The sequence below is a fragment of the Phyllostomus hastatus genome, unplaced genomic scaffold, assembly GCF_019186645.2.
Source record: "Phyllostomus hastatus isolate PE091 unplaced genomic scaffold, TTU_PhHast_1.1 phas_contig_62, whole genome shotgun sequence".
Lineage (NCBI taxonomy): Eukaryota > Metazoa > Chordata > Mammalia > Chiroptera > Phyllostomidae > Phyllostomus > Phyllostomus hastatus.
In genome coordinates this window covers 18,814,520-18,832,337 of record NW_025333921.1, presented here as the reverse complement: position 1 = coordinate 18,832,337, position 17,818 = coordinate 18,814,520, and the positions used below count along the sequence as shown (strand labels likewise).

At 51.8% G+C, this 17,818-nt stretch overlaps 1 protein-coding gene across 1 annotated transcript in view; it reads right to left on the bottom strand.

Annotated features, from left to right (window-relative positions):
• Nucleotides 1–6,132: 6,132 nt before the first annotated feature.
• ARID3B (AT-rich interaction domain 3B) overlaps nt 6,133–17,818 on the bottom strand; it is a 51,416-nt gene continuing 39,730 nt past the window's right edge. The window contains exons 5-9 of the mRNA XM_045848681.1: nt 12,899–13,082; nt 12,402–12,679; nt 12,039–12,293; nt 10,542–10,640; nt 6,133–8,504 (exon numbers count right to left, since the gene is read on the bottom strand). Coding sequence (XP_045704637.1) covers nt 8,341–8,504; nt 10,542–10,640; nt 12,039–12,293; nt 12,402–12,679; nt 12,899–13,082 — 980 coding nt within the window. The 3' untranslated portion in view covers nt 6,133–8,340. The remainder of the gene's footprint in view (nt 8,505–10,541; nt 10,641–12,038; nt 12,294–12,401; nt 12,680–12,898; nt 13,083–17,818) is intronic.

Below are 17,818 nucleotides of genomic sequence, written 5' to 3'. Positions count from 1 at the left end.
CCAAGCAGGCCCCTGTGAGAATGAATCTCTGAGACCAGGGTGCAGTGACATCCTGGGGAAAACACCAAACGGAGATAGGAGCCCTCACCCCCTTCCCAGAATTCCCTGCAGGAGATGGGCTCTGAACTGGCCCAAGTGCAGGATGAGCTCCGTCCGGAAAGCCTGGGATTTGGTGAGAACTTGCAATTCAGAGCTGGAGGATCAGCAGCTTGCCCTGGATGGTACCCAGCACCACCCCTCTCTGTGTCTCTGCCAGGCGTGCAAGCCCAGGAAGGTGCCTACAGTCTCCCCTACGCCCAATCCCCGGGAGACAGGTTGGAGATTTTTGGTCTGGTCCAGCGGGGTCTCCTGCCTGGAGAAGACAAAACCCTGACCTTTGGGATGGTCATCTCTCCTTGCTCTGTGGCCTGGGCGGCAGGGTGAGCTGGCCTACAGAAGGCGAGGATAACCTTCCATGGTTAACGCTTCTGGGTTCCAGACCCCCCAGAGGCCAGCCCCAAGTCTCCCTGTCCTTGAGCTCTGCCACACACCGTGGGGCCCTAGAATAAGTCCCTCTCCTTTCTGCCAACACAGTCCTGAATGGTTGGGTCCCTTGCCAGGGAACACCCCCAGTGGGCTCCAGACCAGATGCTGCCCTGCCAGAAGGCCCTCCCTCAGAACAGGTCTTGCTCCCTTTCCCCATTTGTTCTCAGATGGCTCCCTGTTCCCTGGCACAGGGCCTGCCCCACTACCCGTAGCCTTCAGGTCTGTCCATGTCCCAGCTGCCCCGGGGCTTGTGTCTCCCTGTCTCCAAGTGCAGCAGGAGCCCCATTCTTCCCAGTCCTGCTATCCTGGTCAGCCCCTTTTCCCCTTCCCTCAGATGGCGACTCCAAACATTTTTGGTCAGAAGCCCCAAGCCACCAGCTCCCCGTCCCTTCTGGTGAGTGAGGGGCACACTCCTGTCACAGGGACACACGCGCTGTGCTCCCGGCCAAGGCCCCTCGCCCTGCCCTCACCCCTTCGGCTGTGCTGAGGCCCCTCGCCAACCCTGGCCCATCAGGTGGGAAGTTACCTGGAGCAGTCGGAAAACTGCTCTGGCGGGCAGAAGACTGCAGTGAGGGTACAAGGCTGAGCAGGAACAGGAACCACCAGCCTTGGCTTCCCTCTTCTCACCACGCTGAGCCGCCCATGCCCCTCACAGAGGAGGCTCAGGTAGGAGAGACCACAGCAGTTGCTAGATGTGTAGCCTGGGGCACATTCCTGCTCTTTAGTTTCTTCACATGGAAGATCGACAAAGTCATAGTCTTATAGGGCTGGGGGCAGGGCACGCAATGAGACACTGTGTGGAGTGGCTGGCTCTGTGCCGAGTCAGTGCATTAGAGCCCTGGCTGCTCTTCTCCCCAGTTTTGGGGCTTCAGTCTAATCCACTCACCTACACTGTGCCTATTTCCTCATCTGCAACCTGGGGATAGTAATAGTCCCCTCTCACAAATGTGCAGAGGGTCAAATGAATGAATTCATACAAAGTACTAAAACAGTGCCTGGCACACACCAGTGTTCACAAACTGGCAGTTTCGCAGCAGAGTTACTGCCATCAGTGCTCTTGGGTTTCCTGGGGCATACATTCAGAATTGGCAGAATTGCTTGGGCCCTGGGGGAAGTGCATGTTCCAGATGACTAGGTAATGTCAAAATGTTTTCCAAACTGGTTTGACTAATTTACACTGAGCAGTCTGTGAGTTGCTATGGCTCCCCATCCTTGTCAAGACCTAGAATTTTAAGACTGAAGCTTGTGTAGAATGGTGTGGAATGGTTGTCTGTGTATTCCCCTTATCACGAATGAGGTCCAGGCATTTGTATTTCCTCTTGTGCACACTTAGTTTCTGCTTTTAAAAAGATTTCTTGGCTGCCTCTTGCACGTCAACCAGGCATTCAGCCTGCAACCCAGACATGTGACCTTACCAGGAATCCAACCAGTGACTTTGGGTTTGCAGGACCATGTCCAATCCACTTACGCCAGTCAGGGATCTTTTTGCTTTTATCTTAGTAAGCATTAAAAAGAATTCATTCTGGTTACTGTACCTTTGTTAGTTGTGTTGCAAATATCTCCTCCCACTTCATCTTTTTACTTTATGGTATCTTTTGATGAACAGTTTTGGAGGGTCTATTTTGAGAAACTTTTCCTTTCCTTAGCCTGAGATAATATCCTGTATTTTCTTGTGAGAATTGAAATGGGATGGGATTATCATGGTCTGGTGCCTTAGTCTCCCCTGGATTCTCCATCAGGACCCTAACTCACCTACCATGTCTCAGCGTTGCCCCTGGTCACTATGCTGTTTCCATCTGAAACATCTCAAGACCCTGCTTCTCCTGTCTCAGCACTCTCTGAGACTAGGCCCACTGCATCTCCACAGGACAGACCCCTGGTGTGTCACAGGAAGTTGTGAAGAGTGATGCCAAATGTTGGTTATCAGTAATTAAACTACTGAACTATAAAAACCAGTGGGACAGCCCTGGCTGGTGTGCCTCAGTGGATTGAGCACCAGTCTGCAAACCACGGAGTTGCCAGATTGATTCCCAGTCAGGGCACATGCCTGGGTTGTGGGCCAGGTGCCGGGTGGGGACTGCATGAGAAGCAACTACACATGGATATTTCTCTTCCTCATTCCCCCCGCCTTCCCCTGTCTTTTTTTTTTAAGCATAAAATATTTTATTTTTTAAAATATATTTTATTGATTATGCTATTACAGTTGTCCCATTCCCCCCTTTCACTCCTCTCCACCCTGTACGCCCTCTCCCACCCACATTCCCCCCTTTAGTTCATGTCCGTGTGTCTTTAGTTTCTACATTTCCCATACTATTCTTGCCCTCCTCCTGTCTATTTTCTACCTACCATCTATGCTACTGATTCTCTGTACCTTTTCCTGTTTTCTCCTCCTCCCACTCCCCTGTTGCTAACCCTCCATGTGATCTCTATTTCTGTGGTTCTGCTCCTGTTCTAGTTGTTTGCTTAATTTCTTTTGGTTTTGTTTTAGGTGTGGTTGTTAATAATTGTGAGTTTGCTGTCAATTGTGAGTTTTACTATTTTTTTTTAAATCTTCTTTTCTTAGATAAGTCTCTTTAACATTTCATAAAATAAGGGCTTGGTGATGATGAACTCCTTTAACTTGACCTTATCTGAGAAACACTTTATCTGCCCTTCCATTCTAAATGAAAGCTTTGCTGGATAGAGCAATCTTGGATGTAGGTTCTTGCCTTTCATGACTTGGAATACTTTCTTCCAGCCCCTTCTTGCCTGTAAGGTCTCTTGAGAAATCAGCTGACAGTCTGATGGGAATTCCTTTGTAGGTTACTGTCCCCTTATCTCTTGCTGCTTCTAGGATTCTCTCCTTCATTTTTACCTTGGTTAATATAATTATGATGTGCCTTGGTGTGTTCCTTCTTGGGTCCAACTTCTTTGGGACTCTCTGAGCTTCCTGGACTTCCTGGAAGTCTATTTCCTTTGCCAGATTGGGGAAGTTCTCCTTTATTATTTGTTCAAATAAGTTTTCAGTTTCTGGCTCTTCCTCTTCTCCTTCTGGTACCCCTATAATTCGGATGTTGGTACGTTTAAAGATGTCCTGGATGTTTCTAAGCTTCTTTGTTTTTTTTTGAACTCTTATTTCTCCATTCTTTCCTGTTTGGTTTTCTTTCTTCCTTCTGGTCCACTCTATTGTTTTGAGTCCCAGTTTCCTTCCCATCATCATTGGTTCCCTGTGCATTTTCCTTCATTTTTCTTATCGTAGCCTGCATTTGTTCACCTAATTTGCGACCAAAACCAACCAATTCTGAGCATCCTGATCACCAGTGTTTTGAACTGTGCATCTGATAGGTTGGCTATCTCTCCGTCGCTTAAAATGATGGGTTCTGGGGCCTTGATTTGTTCTTCTGTTTGAGCCATCTTTTTTTTTTTTGGTCTGGTCGCACCTGTTATAAGTAAGGGGTGGAGCCTTAGGTGTTCACCAGGGCAGGGCACCCCAGTCGCTGGGTTGTGACATTGTATGTGGGGGTGGGGTCGAGAGGGAACAATGGCTGTTGCTCCATTCTCCATGGGACCTCAGTCCCCTCTGCTGCTTCCTCCAAGCAAACTGGGCCCCTCTGATGCCAGTTCCTGTATGGGTGGGCTCGTGCTTGCCGTGGGACCCTCCAAGAACCTCACCTGTGAGGCTGGGTGTCTCTCCGTGTGCCTCAACTGCCACAGGTGACCTCAATCAGTGTCCCAAGGCTCTATTTCCCAGTGCTGTGATCCTGAGTTGCGTGCACTGCCTTGCTTTACAACTGCTGCCTCACTGGGTCTGCCAGCTGCGCATTCAGGGTCCACCCGGGCGGTCTTGCCTTACACGCCCCAGAAGCCTTACACATCGGTCCCACTGCTCTCTGCGCAGCGACCCGCGCCCAGCTGCTCATCTCCACCCCTCCTACCGGTCTGGATGCACGGGTCTAATTCCACTTCTTGGTTGTTTGACTTCTATTCAGATCAATTTTCTGTCATTTCTGGGTGTTATTCTGTTTCTAAATGGTTGTCCCTATTTTGGTTGTACGTGGAGGTACGGTGCATCCACCTATGCCTCCATCTTGGCTGTAAGTACCCTTCTGTCTTAAAAAAAAAAATTCAGTGAGACAGGCTCAAGACTGTCTCAATGTCCCCTAATTTTCTAGCACTTAAAAATTGCAGAGAGGTGGACCCCACTTTGCAACCAGAGGGCCAAGACTAGTGAGGTGTATGGTGTGGAAGGGAAGGTGATTGCAAACTCACCCAATGCTTTACCTCTGTCCACTTCTTTTTGTTTCACCAAAATCAGGCTGGGCCCATAAGATGTGCATTACATCAGAGAAAGACTGAGTGCCCTCAGACTAGGCCCAAGTTACAGGTGTTCACACCCAGATGTCTCCCAGCTCCAGATCACCATTTTAGAAAAGCAGATTATCTAAACCAACCAACCACAAAACCAGATCGGCTATGCCTTGATGCTCAAGAAGACGGAGCCCAAACCCCCATAGCTGGGGACCCTCGTGGCCCCAGGTCCACTTCCCCTCTGCCCTACTCCGCCAGCCCTAGGACTGGCCAGGTCCTTCTTTTTTTTTCTTAAAGATTTTATTTATTTTACTTTTAGACAGAGGGGAAGGGAGAAAGAGGAGAGAAACATCAATGTGTGGTTGCCTCTCGCATGCCCCCTGGGGGCTTGGCCCGCAACCCAGGCATGGGCATGCGCCCTGACTGGGGATCGAACTGGCGACCCTTTGGTTCACAATCCACAGAGCCATCCCAGCCAGGGCTGGCCAGGTCCTTCTCAAATACCAGGTCTTTCGATGCCACCAGGTTTCCATATATATTGGGTTGGCCAACAAGTTCTTGTGTTTTTTTTTTCCCTGTAAAAGACATTTTTCATTTTCACCAATAGCTTTATTGATTTGGATATTTTGAGAATGTCAGCTATCTCCCACATGGTATAACATTGATTGTTCTCAATTAATGTCTCGATTACTATCAACTTCAACCGGTCTACCCAACCAGGGAGCATCATCCCCAAATCTCCAGCACAAAACTTCACAAACCACTTTTGACACATTCAGTCACTCACAGCACCTTCTCCATACACAGCGCAGACCTTTTTTTACATTTTAGTTGTTTTTACCTTTCTTGAAGTAATGAAGCATGTTGTGTATTTTCTTCCACTTTCAATATTAAAATGGCTGCACAAAAATTCACCAAGTTATTTTTTTAAATGCACACTGATATGACAGCTGTCACAGTACAATCTAACAAAATTCTTTTGGAGCTCCGTATGCATAGGGACCACTGATTCAGCAGGAGTGCAAAAAGGGCTTGCTAAATGGAGGGTTCCCCCTGGGCCTGTGCCTACCACAACACCGATGTGACATCAGTGGAGTCAGTTTTGGCGATCAGGCAATACTAGAAGTATCCTGCTAGTACAGACAAGCTGAATAGGTGCTTTGGGGAAAAGACAGGTGAGCAGTGCAGGGGAAACGGTTCAGGAAAAACCGATGGATCAGAGTGGCTCACTCAGTCCCTATCTGTTCTGAAGGCTCTCACCTCTCCCCTAGTACTACCCAGTGAAGAGTCAGTAAAAACACCCACCTGCTTGTGTGAAGAGGTAGAGGTTTATTGAAATATAAACATTCAAGAACATGTAAGATAGAAAATAACCACAACATATACAGACACTTGCTGCAAGAGGGCATCTGAGGTATTTCTCCACTGCCTAGGCTACCCATGTGCTATCCTGCTTTTCCTGGCTAGAAAACATAGAAGACAGGGAGGGTGAGTGGGTGGAGCTGCCCTGGCTGCCTGCCTCCTGGCCTTCAGGACTGCACTTCCAGGGGGAGCTCCTCTTGGCCCAGGGACACCTGCTGGCGCCCCCCTTCTTGGGCTTTCAGGTTGAGACCCCTCTGTGGTCCTGAGGTCAGCTGGGCCTCACTGAGAGGGGGAGGCTGGGCAAGCTGCCTACGGGAGGGAATCCGATGACCAGAAAGACACAGCACATTGTCCCTGCATCCTCTGGCTGGGAAGAGTCCATTCTTCATGACCAAACCCCTGAGAAAAACACACTGGCAAAATGTCTGTGACACCTTCAAGTGGGCCCAGTGCCAGCCAACTGGGCTCCTTCCTGGCACCAGATCCCAGAAGCCCTTCTCTGCCCACACCCTCACTTGCCTGGTGGGTAAGGTGGGAAGGCCTCTGAGGCTGGAAGGGGGTCAGCCCTGGTGGAGGGGGGCCGTGTGAATGTGTGTAGAGGGTTGGGGGAGGGAAGAGACATGGTCCAGTTGAGCTGCAGCTTACCAGGCTGAGGCACATTCTGTGCTCAAGCTCTGGAATTCCCTTTCCGTTCCTCGATGCTACGGAATGTTAGCTGGCTGTGGGCTTGTGCTAGCATGGGCTCCCACCACAACTGGGCAACATAGCGGTGGGTGGTGTCTGCCGAATGCTGCGAGGTGAGCCTTGTGTGAGAATCAGCTCTTCCTTACCACACAGGAGCAGCCTGCTCCACCCTGGGGTCCAAGAGGAGATGGAGCTCTCTCAGCATCACATCCTCTGGAAGGGCCATGGCCTGTCCGTCCTGAGGTGGGAGTATGGAGTGAAGGGGAGACGTCTGGCCCCCACCGGAGAGCGGGTGGTAGGGGCTGGGACTAGCCTGGCTCTGGCAGGAACCAAGTCAAGGACCATCTTCAGAAACGGTGTGGTCATAGGACCCAGCCTGTGCGAGAGCAGGCTTCTCGTCCACCGCCTCCCTGCTGCTGTAATCCCTGAGTCGTCTCTCCTGCCTGCCTCCCAGCCTCCTCACCAAGCTCTCAGAGGGGCTGGGGTACCAAATCATTTGTTTGGCTTTGGGGTGATCTGCTTTCACTTCTTTGGTGCTATAACAACAATAGAAATTTTAAAATAAAAGAACAAAAGTCAGCAAAACACATATAAAAAAGATTTCAGAAATGCAAATACTTCCTGAAGAATCAAACATCAACAATTACAAATCTGAGGTATTTCAATGAACCTGACATTGGCAGGCTTGGGGATGTTGGGGCAGAGATGGCCCCGTGAGAAGAAGGGGGCCAAGGGATAAGTGGGCTGTTCTCGGGAGAGCTGGCCAACCAGGGAGAGTGGGCAGCACCAGGTCTGAGGGCCGGACGAGGGTTAGCAGGAAGTGGGTGCTACAGCAGACATCCAACAGGCCCTGGGACCTCAGGACTGCCTTCACGTGACCTTTCGGAGCCATTACAAGGGGACTAGAGGGCCATGAGGATTGCTTCAAATTTGAGGGACCCACACCCTAAGAACCACCATGGGAGACAAGAACAGTCCTATCTCATGCTCAGTAGAGAAGGGCTACGAAGGCATGCTCTTGGCTCCCAGCAGACCCACACGAGAGTGGAAGATTGGGGCACTGAGCAGGGGAAGGAACAGTGACCCTGGGGTCATGACAGAAGGCAGGGCAAGGAAAATAAATTAAAGGGGAAGGGATGTGAGGGCTTCTAGCCCTATGTCGGCTTACAGATTGTCAATACACTGTGCCCAGGAAGGGGGGATGGCCTGGGAATCCCCAGGAAGCCGGCTGCCTGCAGACCCCACCCATTTCCCCGGGACAATCCCTGATTGGACAACGCTGCCCCGTCCTGCCCTCCAGCCTCTCCCTGTCCCCAGAATACAGCAGGACCTGACTGGAGCCTGGAGAGGTGGACACATCCAAATTCTCAACATCTGGCCAAATGGTATTTGACATGGGATCCGTGAGATGAGGTAAATTTTGTGCAGCAACTCCCCTCACTCTTGACAGGAGAGTGGGGAGTAGGAGCTGGGTCCTGCCCCTCAGAGGGACCAGCTGGTGGAGGGCTCTGCACTGGGGGTGCCCCGGGATGAGGTAGGACTGGGTGAGCAGTGAGAACTGCTGCTGCTGCTGGCGCTGCTGCTGGCGCTCTGGGGAGCAGACCCGGCAATAAGGTGGACCATGGGCTTCTGGGCAAACAGCACGCCTGGGTGGGAGGAGAAGAAAAGTGTGAGCAGACGAGAGACAAGAGGCATGTTCCATCCATTTCCACTGATTATTACCGCCCAACTGTGCAAGGCTCTGCTCTGGACACCGTGCCAGGTGCCGACGGAGGTCCCAAACACTACCCTGCTTCCAGATGCTTAGAGGCTGTGCAGGGGCACACACAGGTTGGTACAGTAATCTTGCTGAAATGTTACAAATGCTCTGAGGAAAGGTTTTGGAGGGCAGAGGAAAATTGGCCAGGAAAGCTCCAGGGGGAGGCTGCTCGTGGACTGTTAGAAAAAGCGGCCAAATGAGGAAGGGAATGGTGTGCCAGGCAGAAAGAACCTGAGAGAGCAGAGATCAAAGAGGCAGCAAACATGCCGGAGGCCACACAGCGCTGTGGTCTGACTACAGAGTGCAGGCAGACGAGGCTGGACAGATGCAAGGACACGGTAACAGGGGCCTGTACTCCCCTAAGGAAGCCCGGGTGCTACCCTGCAGGTGTCATGAAACTCCTCAGTTTTAAGGGAGGGATCTTGTGAGATGTGTGCTTTAGAACACTCTCTGTGGGGCTGGGAGAGATATAGGTGATAGAGGCCTGCAAAGGAACTACTCTAACAGGGGAAGAGAGGCCCGACCTAGGGCACTGGTGGTGACGACAGGAGAGGAGAGAGCAGCAGGGTCTGCTCAGCTCTGGGTGGGGGCAGCATGGGTGTGAGGGGCTCTCAGGAAGGATGTCCAGGCTCCTAGCCTAGGTGGCTGCAAACTCACTGAGGAAGCGCACAGATGGAACTGACATTGAGGAAGGTGAGGTCTGGGGAGCCTTCAGCCCTCTTCTGAGAGAGGAGGCATTATATCCTTTCTCCTGATAGAGGGCAAAAGTGATGTGGATATCAGGCCCCCATATCCTCTTTCCCCGCTTTCTCCATGGACCTACTCCCAACCCCCAAACCTCTCAGACCACCACAGCGCCACCAGAAGGCCACGAGCACCCAAGCCCTACCCACTGGCTCGCCCAATCTCCTTGAGGGCCTCCTGTGTCAGGCGGAGACCTCTGCCTGTGGCCCTGGGTGCTGCTTCTCTGTAGGCTGCTTGCAGGAGCCCTGCCCCTTCCCGCTGCCCCTATGCCTACAGCAGGTGGTCCAGCAGAGATCCAGAATATGAGGCCTACAGAGTGTACCGAGGGAGCCTCGTCCCCAGCACAGGAGCATACAAAGGGCAGAAGCATGCTCTGAGGAAATGCCCCCAGTTTTGATGGAAGGGGCACCTCCACACCCTCTGTAAAACTAGGGGCTGATGCTGGAGCTCCTGGTGGAAGGCGACCAGCTGGAATGCCTGGGCACATTAGCCCCAACTCATCAAGCTATACTTAGTAAGAGTCAGCTGGCTTTGTTCCCAAACTTAGCCCTAAACCCACAAAATGGGAGTGGCAAGAGAACTGACAGTATGAAAACTAAGCCAACTGCCCAGGGTATACTTACTTGGTAAAGGTGTTCAACCAACCAACCAACCAACCACCCACCCACACACCCACTACTGCCAAATTAGATGGAGGGAGAAACAACTGTAAATGATGGGAGAGTCACGAACACACAGGCACTCAGACCTGTGTCTGTGTCTGTCCTTGATCCAATGTAAAGAAAAGGAACGGCAGTTTAGAAAGAGAACAGTTGAAGCACAAAGACAGGAGGGCCATGCATGCGAAGGCCATGATGATGGACTCAGAACACAATTACTTTCACTGTGTTCGAAGGCATAAACATCGAGTTGACTGTGACTTCACACTGAATGACTCAATCATCAGCCAATCATCAGTCCAAAAAGGTTAGGCCTTGAGTTCCTATTATTCGGTCAAAGGCGGAGGGGGTCTGTCATGTCAGCTATCCTCAGCCTCTACTAGTCCCGAAGGACAGTTCAGCTGTGGAACTTTGAGACCACCTAGAGGAAAGGAACCCTGGAAAGACATGCAGACGGGAGGGTGACAAGCAGGGCCCATCAGGCCGCAGCACTGAGGCTGGCCGCCGCGCATGGGCCTCACCTGCGTAGGTGGTGCCGTCGATGTCCACGGACATGCTAATGCTCCCGACGCCGCCTGTGGGCAGATTCAGTGCCGTAGCTGAAGCCTCTGATCTGTCTTCTGCTGGGACAAGGGGGACAGCAGGCCTGGTTAAGTCTTCCAGCGCGTCTTGTCCTGAGGCTCTCCCATGCCCAGGTCTGGCCCCGGCAGGCTGACGTGCTGTTAGAAAGCATCTAGACAACCTTCTCCTGAGCATAAGGTCTGGCAGGAGGACCCAGGCTTGCTAATGTCCTACTGCTTGTTTTCTCCATGGGCCACTTTACCTCCCCAACTCTCTCTGCTTGAAGAAAAAGGGATCACCATCAGCAAGAAGGCTGCCCTTGGCTCATAGCTGTGTGCTAGCACTTTCAAAGTGATTTGGCAAACTTCACCGAGCACCCATTATCCATCTGCTGAGCAGCCGGAGATCAGGAAGATCTAGTCGGTCTCTGCCTCTAAGGCCTCACCCTGCCTCCTCCTCCCCTTCACCAGGCTGGGGGCTCCTCAAGAAGACGGTCTACCTGCCCAGCACCTGGTGCTCCATCTCAGCCTGGGCATCTGGGGCTCGTGGAAGGCCACTGCCCAGCTTGCCTCTGCCCGCTCGTCATGCACAGGGCCAAGAATTCCTTCAGATGAGGCACTTGTCCTGTCAGCCTCTGGCCTGTGCAGGACCAGGGCGCCTGGCCTCAAATGGCTAACGGAGCAGAGACCCGCTGCTTGGGAATGTGCACAGCTTCCTCCACCCCAGAAATTGGGGGAAGCTGTGCATTTTCTTTCTTTCCCACACACACGTATCTCATGTTTGTTCTGGGACAGCATCAAGGGCATGACCGGCTGAGAAAATGTGTGTGAGGAGGGGAAGGGAGAGAAGAGGAACAAGGGACATGGAATGTGTGGTTCCGGAGACATAAAGGTGGGGCGCCTGAAAAACCTGGAGGGGAAGGGAAAGGGTGTCAATTACGCTGCCAAACTTGTCTCTCCTCCCTCCCGCCTGTTCGCCTGTTCTGACTCCTGGCGGCCACAGGTGGCCTGGTCTGAGGAAACCCAGTCCCTCACAAAGCCTCAGGAATAGAGATGCTGACTTTCTCCCAAATGTGCCCTGCGCTTGCTCACACTCCTACATCCTGTCAGGCACTGGAGTAAAGGCTGAGCCCTTTAATTTAGACAGATCAAAGGCTGGGGGGGTGGGGGGCGGGGGAGGGAACACAGCTACTGTCCCGGAAGGCCTCAGACTCCTCCTTGAACACTGCTTCTTCCTATATTTGCTAGACAAGACGGCACTGCCCAAAGCAATTTCTAGTCCCCAAGAAAATAACCTCATCTTGGTAAACTGAGATCTCTGTGGTCACTGAAGCTCCATGTGACTTTTTGGCCTCCAGACCCTTCTGGCGGCCTGCAGGGCAAAAGCTGGAGGAGCCCCAACCCAGTCTTGGGGGACATGAATGGGCTCCTGAATGCAGTGTGGCCTGGCACACTCACCCCTCCCATTGACCCGAATCTTCATGGGCAGCTGCCGTGCCATGCTGAGAAAGTTGCGCTGAAAAGCCTGTTGCACCAGGCGCTGCTCCTCCTCTGACAGCCTGGACGCCTTCTTCTCAGGGGGCTCCCCTGACTCCAGCCGCTCCCGCAGCTGCTCTAGCGTGGCTACCCGGGTGCCAGCCTGCTGGCCTGCCAAAGTCAGGGGCACAGCCAGTCGATTTGACACAGGCACTGTTGTCACCGGGACTCCATCACCTGGCAAAGGCACCAAAGCCAGACTGACCAATAATCCACCTGCCCACCCAGGTCCTGGACACAGAAACTTGGCTCCATTCCTTCCTCCTCCCCCAGGGCCCTGCAGACCTTTCCTGAGGGTAGTTGCTGGAGATATCCGAGGGCTGCTGGCACTGGTACCACTGCTGGAGCCCAGCCCAAGGATGGGGAAGCGGATCTTGGCTGTAGGCAGAAGGGCAGGGCCCCCGGCAGTGGCAGCAGTGGCAGCGGGCGAGTAGCCAAAGAGGGAGGAGCTGTAGCTGGGCCGCCGGCCCTCCCGCCTGTTGCCATCAATGGCTGCCTGGAGCTCAGCTGGGGAGCTCAAGGCTTTCTTCTCACACTCGTAAGCATAGAGGTACTTCATGTACCTGGAAGGAAGGAAGGAAGCAAACAAGAGTAATCCAAAACATGGCACCAGACACCGCCTCATTTAAGTTGCTGGGTCTGTGGAAGCAGCATTCTGATACACTGGGGTTATGGGTTCAATCCTCAGTCAAGGGCAAACCACCCCCAGCCTTACAAAAAAGAGAACAAAACATCCCTTTTCTCTAGTCTTTGCTTCCTTTCCCCAAAGCCTGGCCACTCACTGGGTCCTCAGGGTGAAGGCGGCACTGGTGATGGACGTGGGGAGGTTTAGGCCTTTGGTGATCTCCCTCCAGATCTTCTTGTTGATGATCTCCACCAGGCCCCCCTTCTCTGTCACCAGCTTGTACAGCATATATAGGTCAAGGATTTGCTTGGCCATGATAGGGATTCGGTTGATGGGGGTCCCTGTGATTGTCCAGAGAGAGAAACAGAGGGTTGCATCATCCTCAAGCAGAGAGGAAGACATATACATATGCCCAACTTTTGTTGAGTTAGAAACACGTTCCAAAATCTGCTTAGAAGTATAATTTAAGCCAAACTCCCAAAGCCTGAAAGCTGTCAGACTAGCTGCCACTTCTCTTGGGATGAACAGAAAGGTGCAACTCACAGGCTGTGAGGTCGTTGGGTAAAACGTACCGCCTCTCTGGGTTGGTTTTCCCATCTATAAATAAGAGGATTGGACTAGATTTCTCTTTTTTATAGCAGTACTGAATCCAGATTCTTTCCTGATGATGTGGCAACTCACTACTCTGTAGCCTTCCTGTGCCAGCCAGTCAGCCCTTTCCTCCAGGAGGCCGTCCCTGACTCCCTCCACGGGGGGGCTCCTGCCCGGCTCATCTACCTGAGTAACTGCTTGCTTCCTCCTCTCCTGCTGCAGGGGAGAGAAATGGGTTTTTCTGTCCTGTATCTCCACCATGTCAAAGGATCTGCAGGAAACACAGGTTTCCAGGGGGAGGGGGAGGGGTGAAAAGCCACTCAACAATTCGGTCCTCACTAATCACTCCACCCCTTCCCTGGCCTTTGAAAGGGAGGGGCAGGTCAGAACAGCTTCCGCCCACCAGCCCGGAAGGGAAGTGAGAGGAGCCAGAGCTGTGACCAGGAAACCTGGCTCTGAGCAGGAAGGCCCACTAATGAGCACCAGGGGAAGTAAGGAGGGTGGGGCCAAGGGCCTTCCCCAGGCGCTCCTCAGTTCGTCAGGAGGCGGCGTGATGGATGACTGTCATTTGGCAGCCTCTGGATTAATGATCTGGAGGTCAGAGGGGAGAATTCCAAAGGGAAGGGTCACCATCCAGGGCAGGGTATGAGACCTGTTGCCTTTTAACGGCAAAGTGCTTGTACTGTACACAGGCTGCTCCTCCCCTCGCCCCTCCCATGGCTCAATCTCACTGCCCGCCTGGTAGACGTTAGGCCAGCCTGGCTGGAGAAGGGCTTTGTTTCAGCTCCTGCTTCTTTTCCCTCGAGAAATGGCATTCTCTTCCCAGCCCTGGAATGCTGGCCTCACCAACTCTTTTACAGGATAATTCAAGCCAGAGAATGGTGTGAGGGCTCCCACATTTATGAAGAGGAAGCAGCGTGAGCATGAACATGTGGGACTGCTACAGCACCTTTCTCAGTGTGGGGAGGGAGCAAGAGGCCTCTGAGGCCTTTGTCTCAACCAACTGGTCTTTGGAGAGTCAAGGACAAAAGGGTCACAGAGTTAGATGCCAAGATTCATAGGTAGACTTTCAGAGGATTGCTGGTATACTCTACAATACAGCTTGTACGTTGGTTAACTTTTCCTCCCCGTGCTGTTCTGGACATTCGCCCTTACTCCCGTCACAAGACAAGAGCCTGATGAGGCAGAACCAGTCTCTGGCAGGACAGAACCGAGGTCTATGTCCTTCTGGTGGTCTGTCTGCCCAAGCACACTAAAGGCCTGGGTACGTTCACACCCTCCATGGCATCGCCTAGAGACTCTAGGGAGACCACTTCCAAGGTCCCCTTACAGAGGCCTCCTAAGCTTATATTTCCAGAAGGTTCGAGGACGTCTCCACATGTGTGACCTGTTCATTCCAAGTCAGGGTGTTTGCACTGAGGTTTTAGGCAGGAAGCTCAGAGGCAGCACTGACTCCTCGTCTCTCCTCTTATCACCAACCTATACAGATCGTTAGGGAGCTCCACTGATTCTTCCTCGGAGATACCTTGCAAAGGTGCCTTCTTTTCCAGTCTGTAGCTACCATGCTGAACCAGGCCCTGGCTGGCTAAGCAGACGCCTGCAGCAGCTTCTCATCCATGTAGTCAACTTGCACTTTTACCATATTACTGGCCTCCTTGTTTAAAAACCTACAAAGACTCTGACTGCCTACTCACCGCAGCCCACAGGTTCAATTTTATGACTGAGTTCCCTGACACTCGTAAAAGATAAGGCATGAAGTATTTCTAATACACCCAACAGCTCACTCACCAACTACTTGGGTCTCCTTCGCCTCACTATCACCCCCAAAACTAAGCTCATTTCTCCTCTACCTTTTGCTCTGTATTCTGCCTCCTCATCAGGACTAAAATGACCGCTCCTGCTCAAGCCCTCTCAGCACTAGCCTTCAATGTTCATTCCCTCCAGGAATAATTTTCCTACTACCCTGGTTCACATGGCCGTCTTCCCTTACAAAAGTTCTGTTATAACCCCCATGTTCAGCATATAATTACTTTCTCATTGTTTAATGGATGTTCACCTGGTAACCCAGGAAGACTGTAGCTCTCTGAAGGCAGCAACTGTTTTTCCTTCACCATGGCTTGAATATTATACTTCATAGTATTCAATAAACTAAGCTACTACACAGATTTGTAAGAAAACTTCGAGTCAAAGCAACCAGCTCCATGGTAACCCAACTGGGAATCTTAACCACAGTTCCCTAGGGTTTGTGCCATGTCTGCCAGGACCCATCACCAGCTGTGTTACTGCCGACAGCCCTGAAAGGAGTCACCTTCCTGGCTCAGGCCCTAGCAGGCTCGTTATTACATGGACTAAGGAAATGAGGCCCAGAGCGGTCAAGCTCTTTGAATTCAAGTTCTACGATAAGGTGATGGTTTTGAGCTCCATTTGTGAACAGCTGCCAGAGTTCACACTGTTTTCATGTGCGTCTCTCTAGTGCGGTAAATCAAACATGAAGGGTGTGTTTTACTTTTAGAAACGGCCGTGCATGGAAACAGACCGGCAGAACAGAGTGAAGTGACCAGGCTGTTCACACTGATTTGGTTTGGCCGTACACCAAGAGATTTTCTAGTGTGGTTCTAATGGCCTCTGAAGGCCAACTCCTCAGGTGGAATTATAAATTCACTCTGAGTAGTCACTGGACTTAATGTCTAACCATCGGAGATGGCTTGCTTGAAAAACAATGTTATAGATATAGAAAAAAATTCGCCTTTTTATCCTCACACAGTGTGACTGCATTTGCCTGAGAAATGCTCAGGGGCAAAGGAAACAACAGGTAGAGACAGGGCCTGAAAAGGTAAGGAAGAGACAAAGTGGTGTTTAAAGTCAAGGCTGTGAGCCTAACCAAAAAATACCTCTTCCCCGAACCTCCAGAGAAACCCCAGGCAAGGGGTGTACTGGAACCCTGGTGGTGGCCCTGAATCCTGCTTCCCTCCAGCTCTGCCCTGTGTGGCTGCAGAGATGGCGGGGGGGGAGGGTGTCGGCCCTCTGCAGAACAGCTGAAAGCAGCTCCCAGGGCAGGTGGATACCTTGGGACTGCCAGAAACAACGCTGAGGCTTTTCTAAACACTAGCTCTGGATGATGGTCTGGTTTTCTCACATCAGCCAGATGATCATGATCCAGACACCAACCCACCATGGCTTCATTCCCCTGACAACTGAGAGAGGCAAGATCCTCAGGCTCCTCTATCTCTACAGTCTGCTCTATGCCTAATGGACCTGGTAGCCAAGGAGACTCAACTATGACAAGGCAGGGGGAGAGGCTTTTTAGCAGAGTTTACCTGCCTGAATAAAAAAAAAAAAACAATACATCACAGTGTGGGGGGGTGGGAGAGCAACATTCATCCCTCAGTTTCCCCATATGTGAAATGAAGACTTTGGACTAGATGACTTTCAGTTCTGAAGTTCTATGAGACTACAAATAAAAACTTAAAACAAAAATTGATAGTTGTGATTATTAGCAAAGGGGGGGTGAACTGGTTTTAGGAGCTTGCCTGAATTATGAAATAATGTTGCCAACTGATCTTGAGATAGAGGGTCTGGGATCTTCTGTGCAGGGTTCTGAGTGGCTTAGGACTATCTGTTAAGTTCAAGGCCTTGAAGGGAAGGGTTGGTCTCTGGACTGCTCTCTGGGATGGACTGCACCTTATTATAACTAAGGAGGCCGTTTACCTGAGAGGGACAGGCCTTTGCGCACAACAGATGCAAGAGCCACTTGTTTGGAACCAGGAAAGAGGCAGACAGCCATGCAGAGAGCCCCTTGCAGGTCACTAGTGTTGGTCTTGCAAGAGGCTGAATCTCAGCCCCATCTAGCCTCTCAGAGGGGTGTGAGCACCTGCCAGGGAAGCCTGAGAACTGTCAGTCACTGAATCAAAGCAGGAGCCAGGACTGAGGGTAATTAATCATGCTTCCTCTGACAGGAACCCAGGGTCTTATCTATCCCAACCCCAAGAAATGCCGCTGCTCTCCGGCTCCCTCCTCAATAAAGGAGACTGACAGTCCCAACAAAGAGGCCTCTTATCAGATTTCAGCCAGGGAGACTAAAGCAGCCCAGAGGCTAAGTGGAAAGGCTTTTATGAGGGCCTGTACCCAGGGAAGCTGTGGGGCTCCTGGGCTTTTAACCCTTGGTGGTGGAAATGCTAACGGTACGGCACCAGCAGGCCAAAGCTGTGATCAGGAGCTTCCATGCAGGCGAGCCAAACGCACATGGTTCCCTGGCACCTGGCTGCCTCTCCTCCCTGCCACTCAGACTACGAAGACAGAGCTGGGGAGAGGTCTTCTCTGACACAGCAAAGATGGGGTAGGGTGGGAATGCTGAGGGAGGGTCACTTCCTCCCCAGAAGAGAAGGGGTCCTTTCCAATGAAGACCAGAAGCAACCAGAAAGGAGGGAGCCCAGGCAGAGTCACACGGCAGTTGCTTTCCTGCCCACTGGTCAGGAGTAAGGGCCCG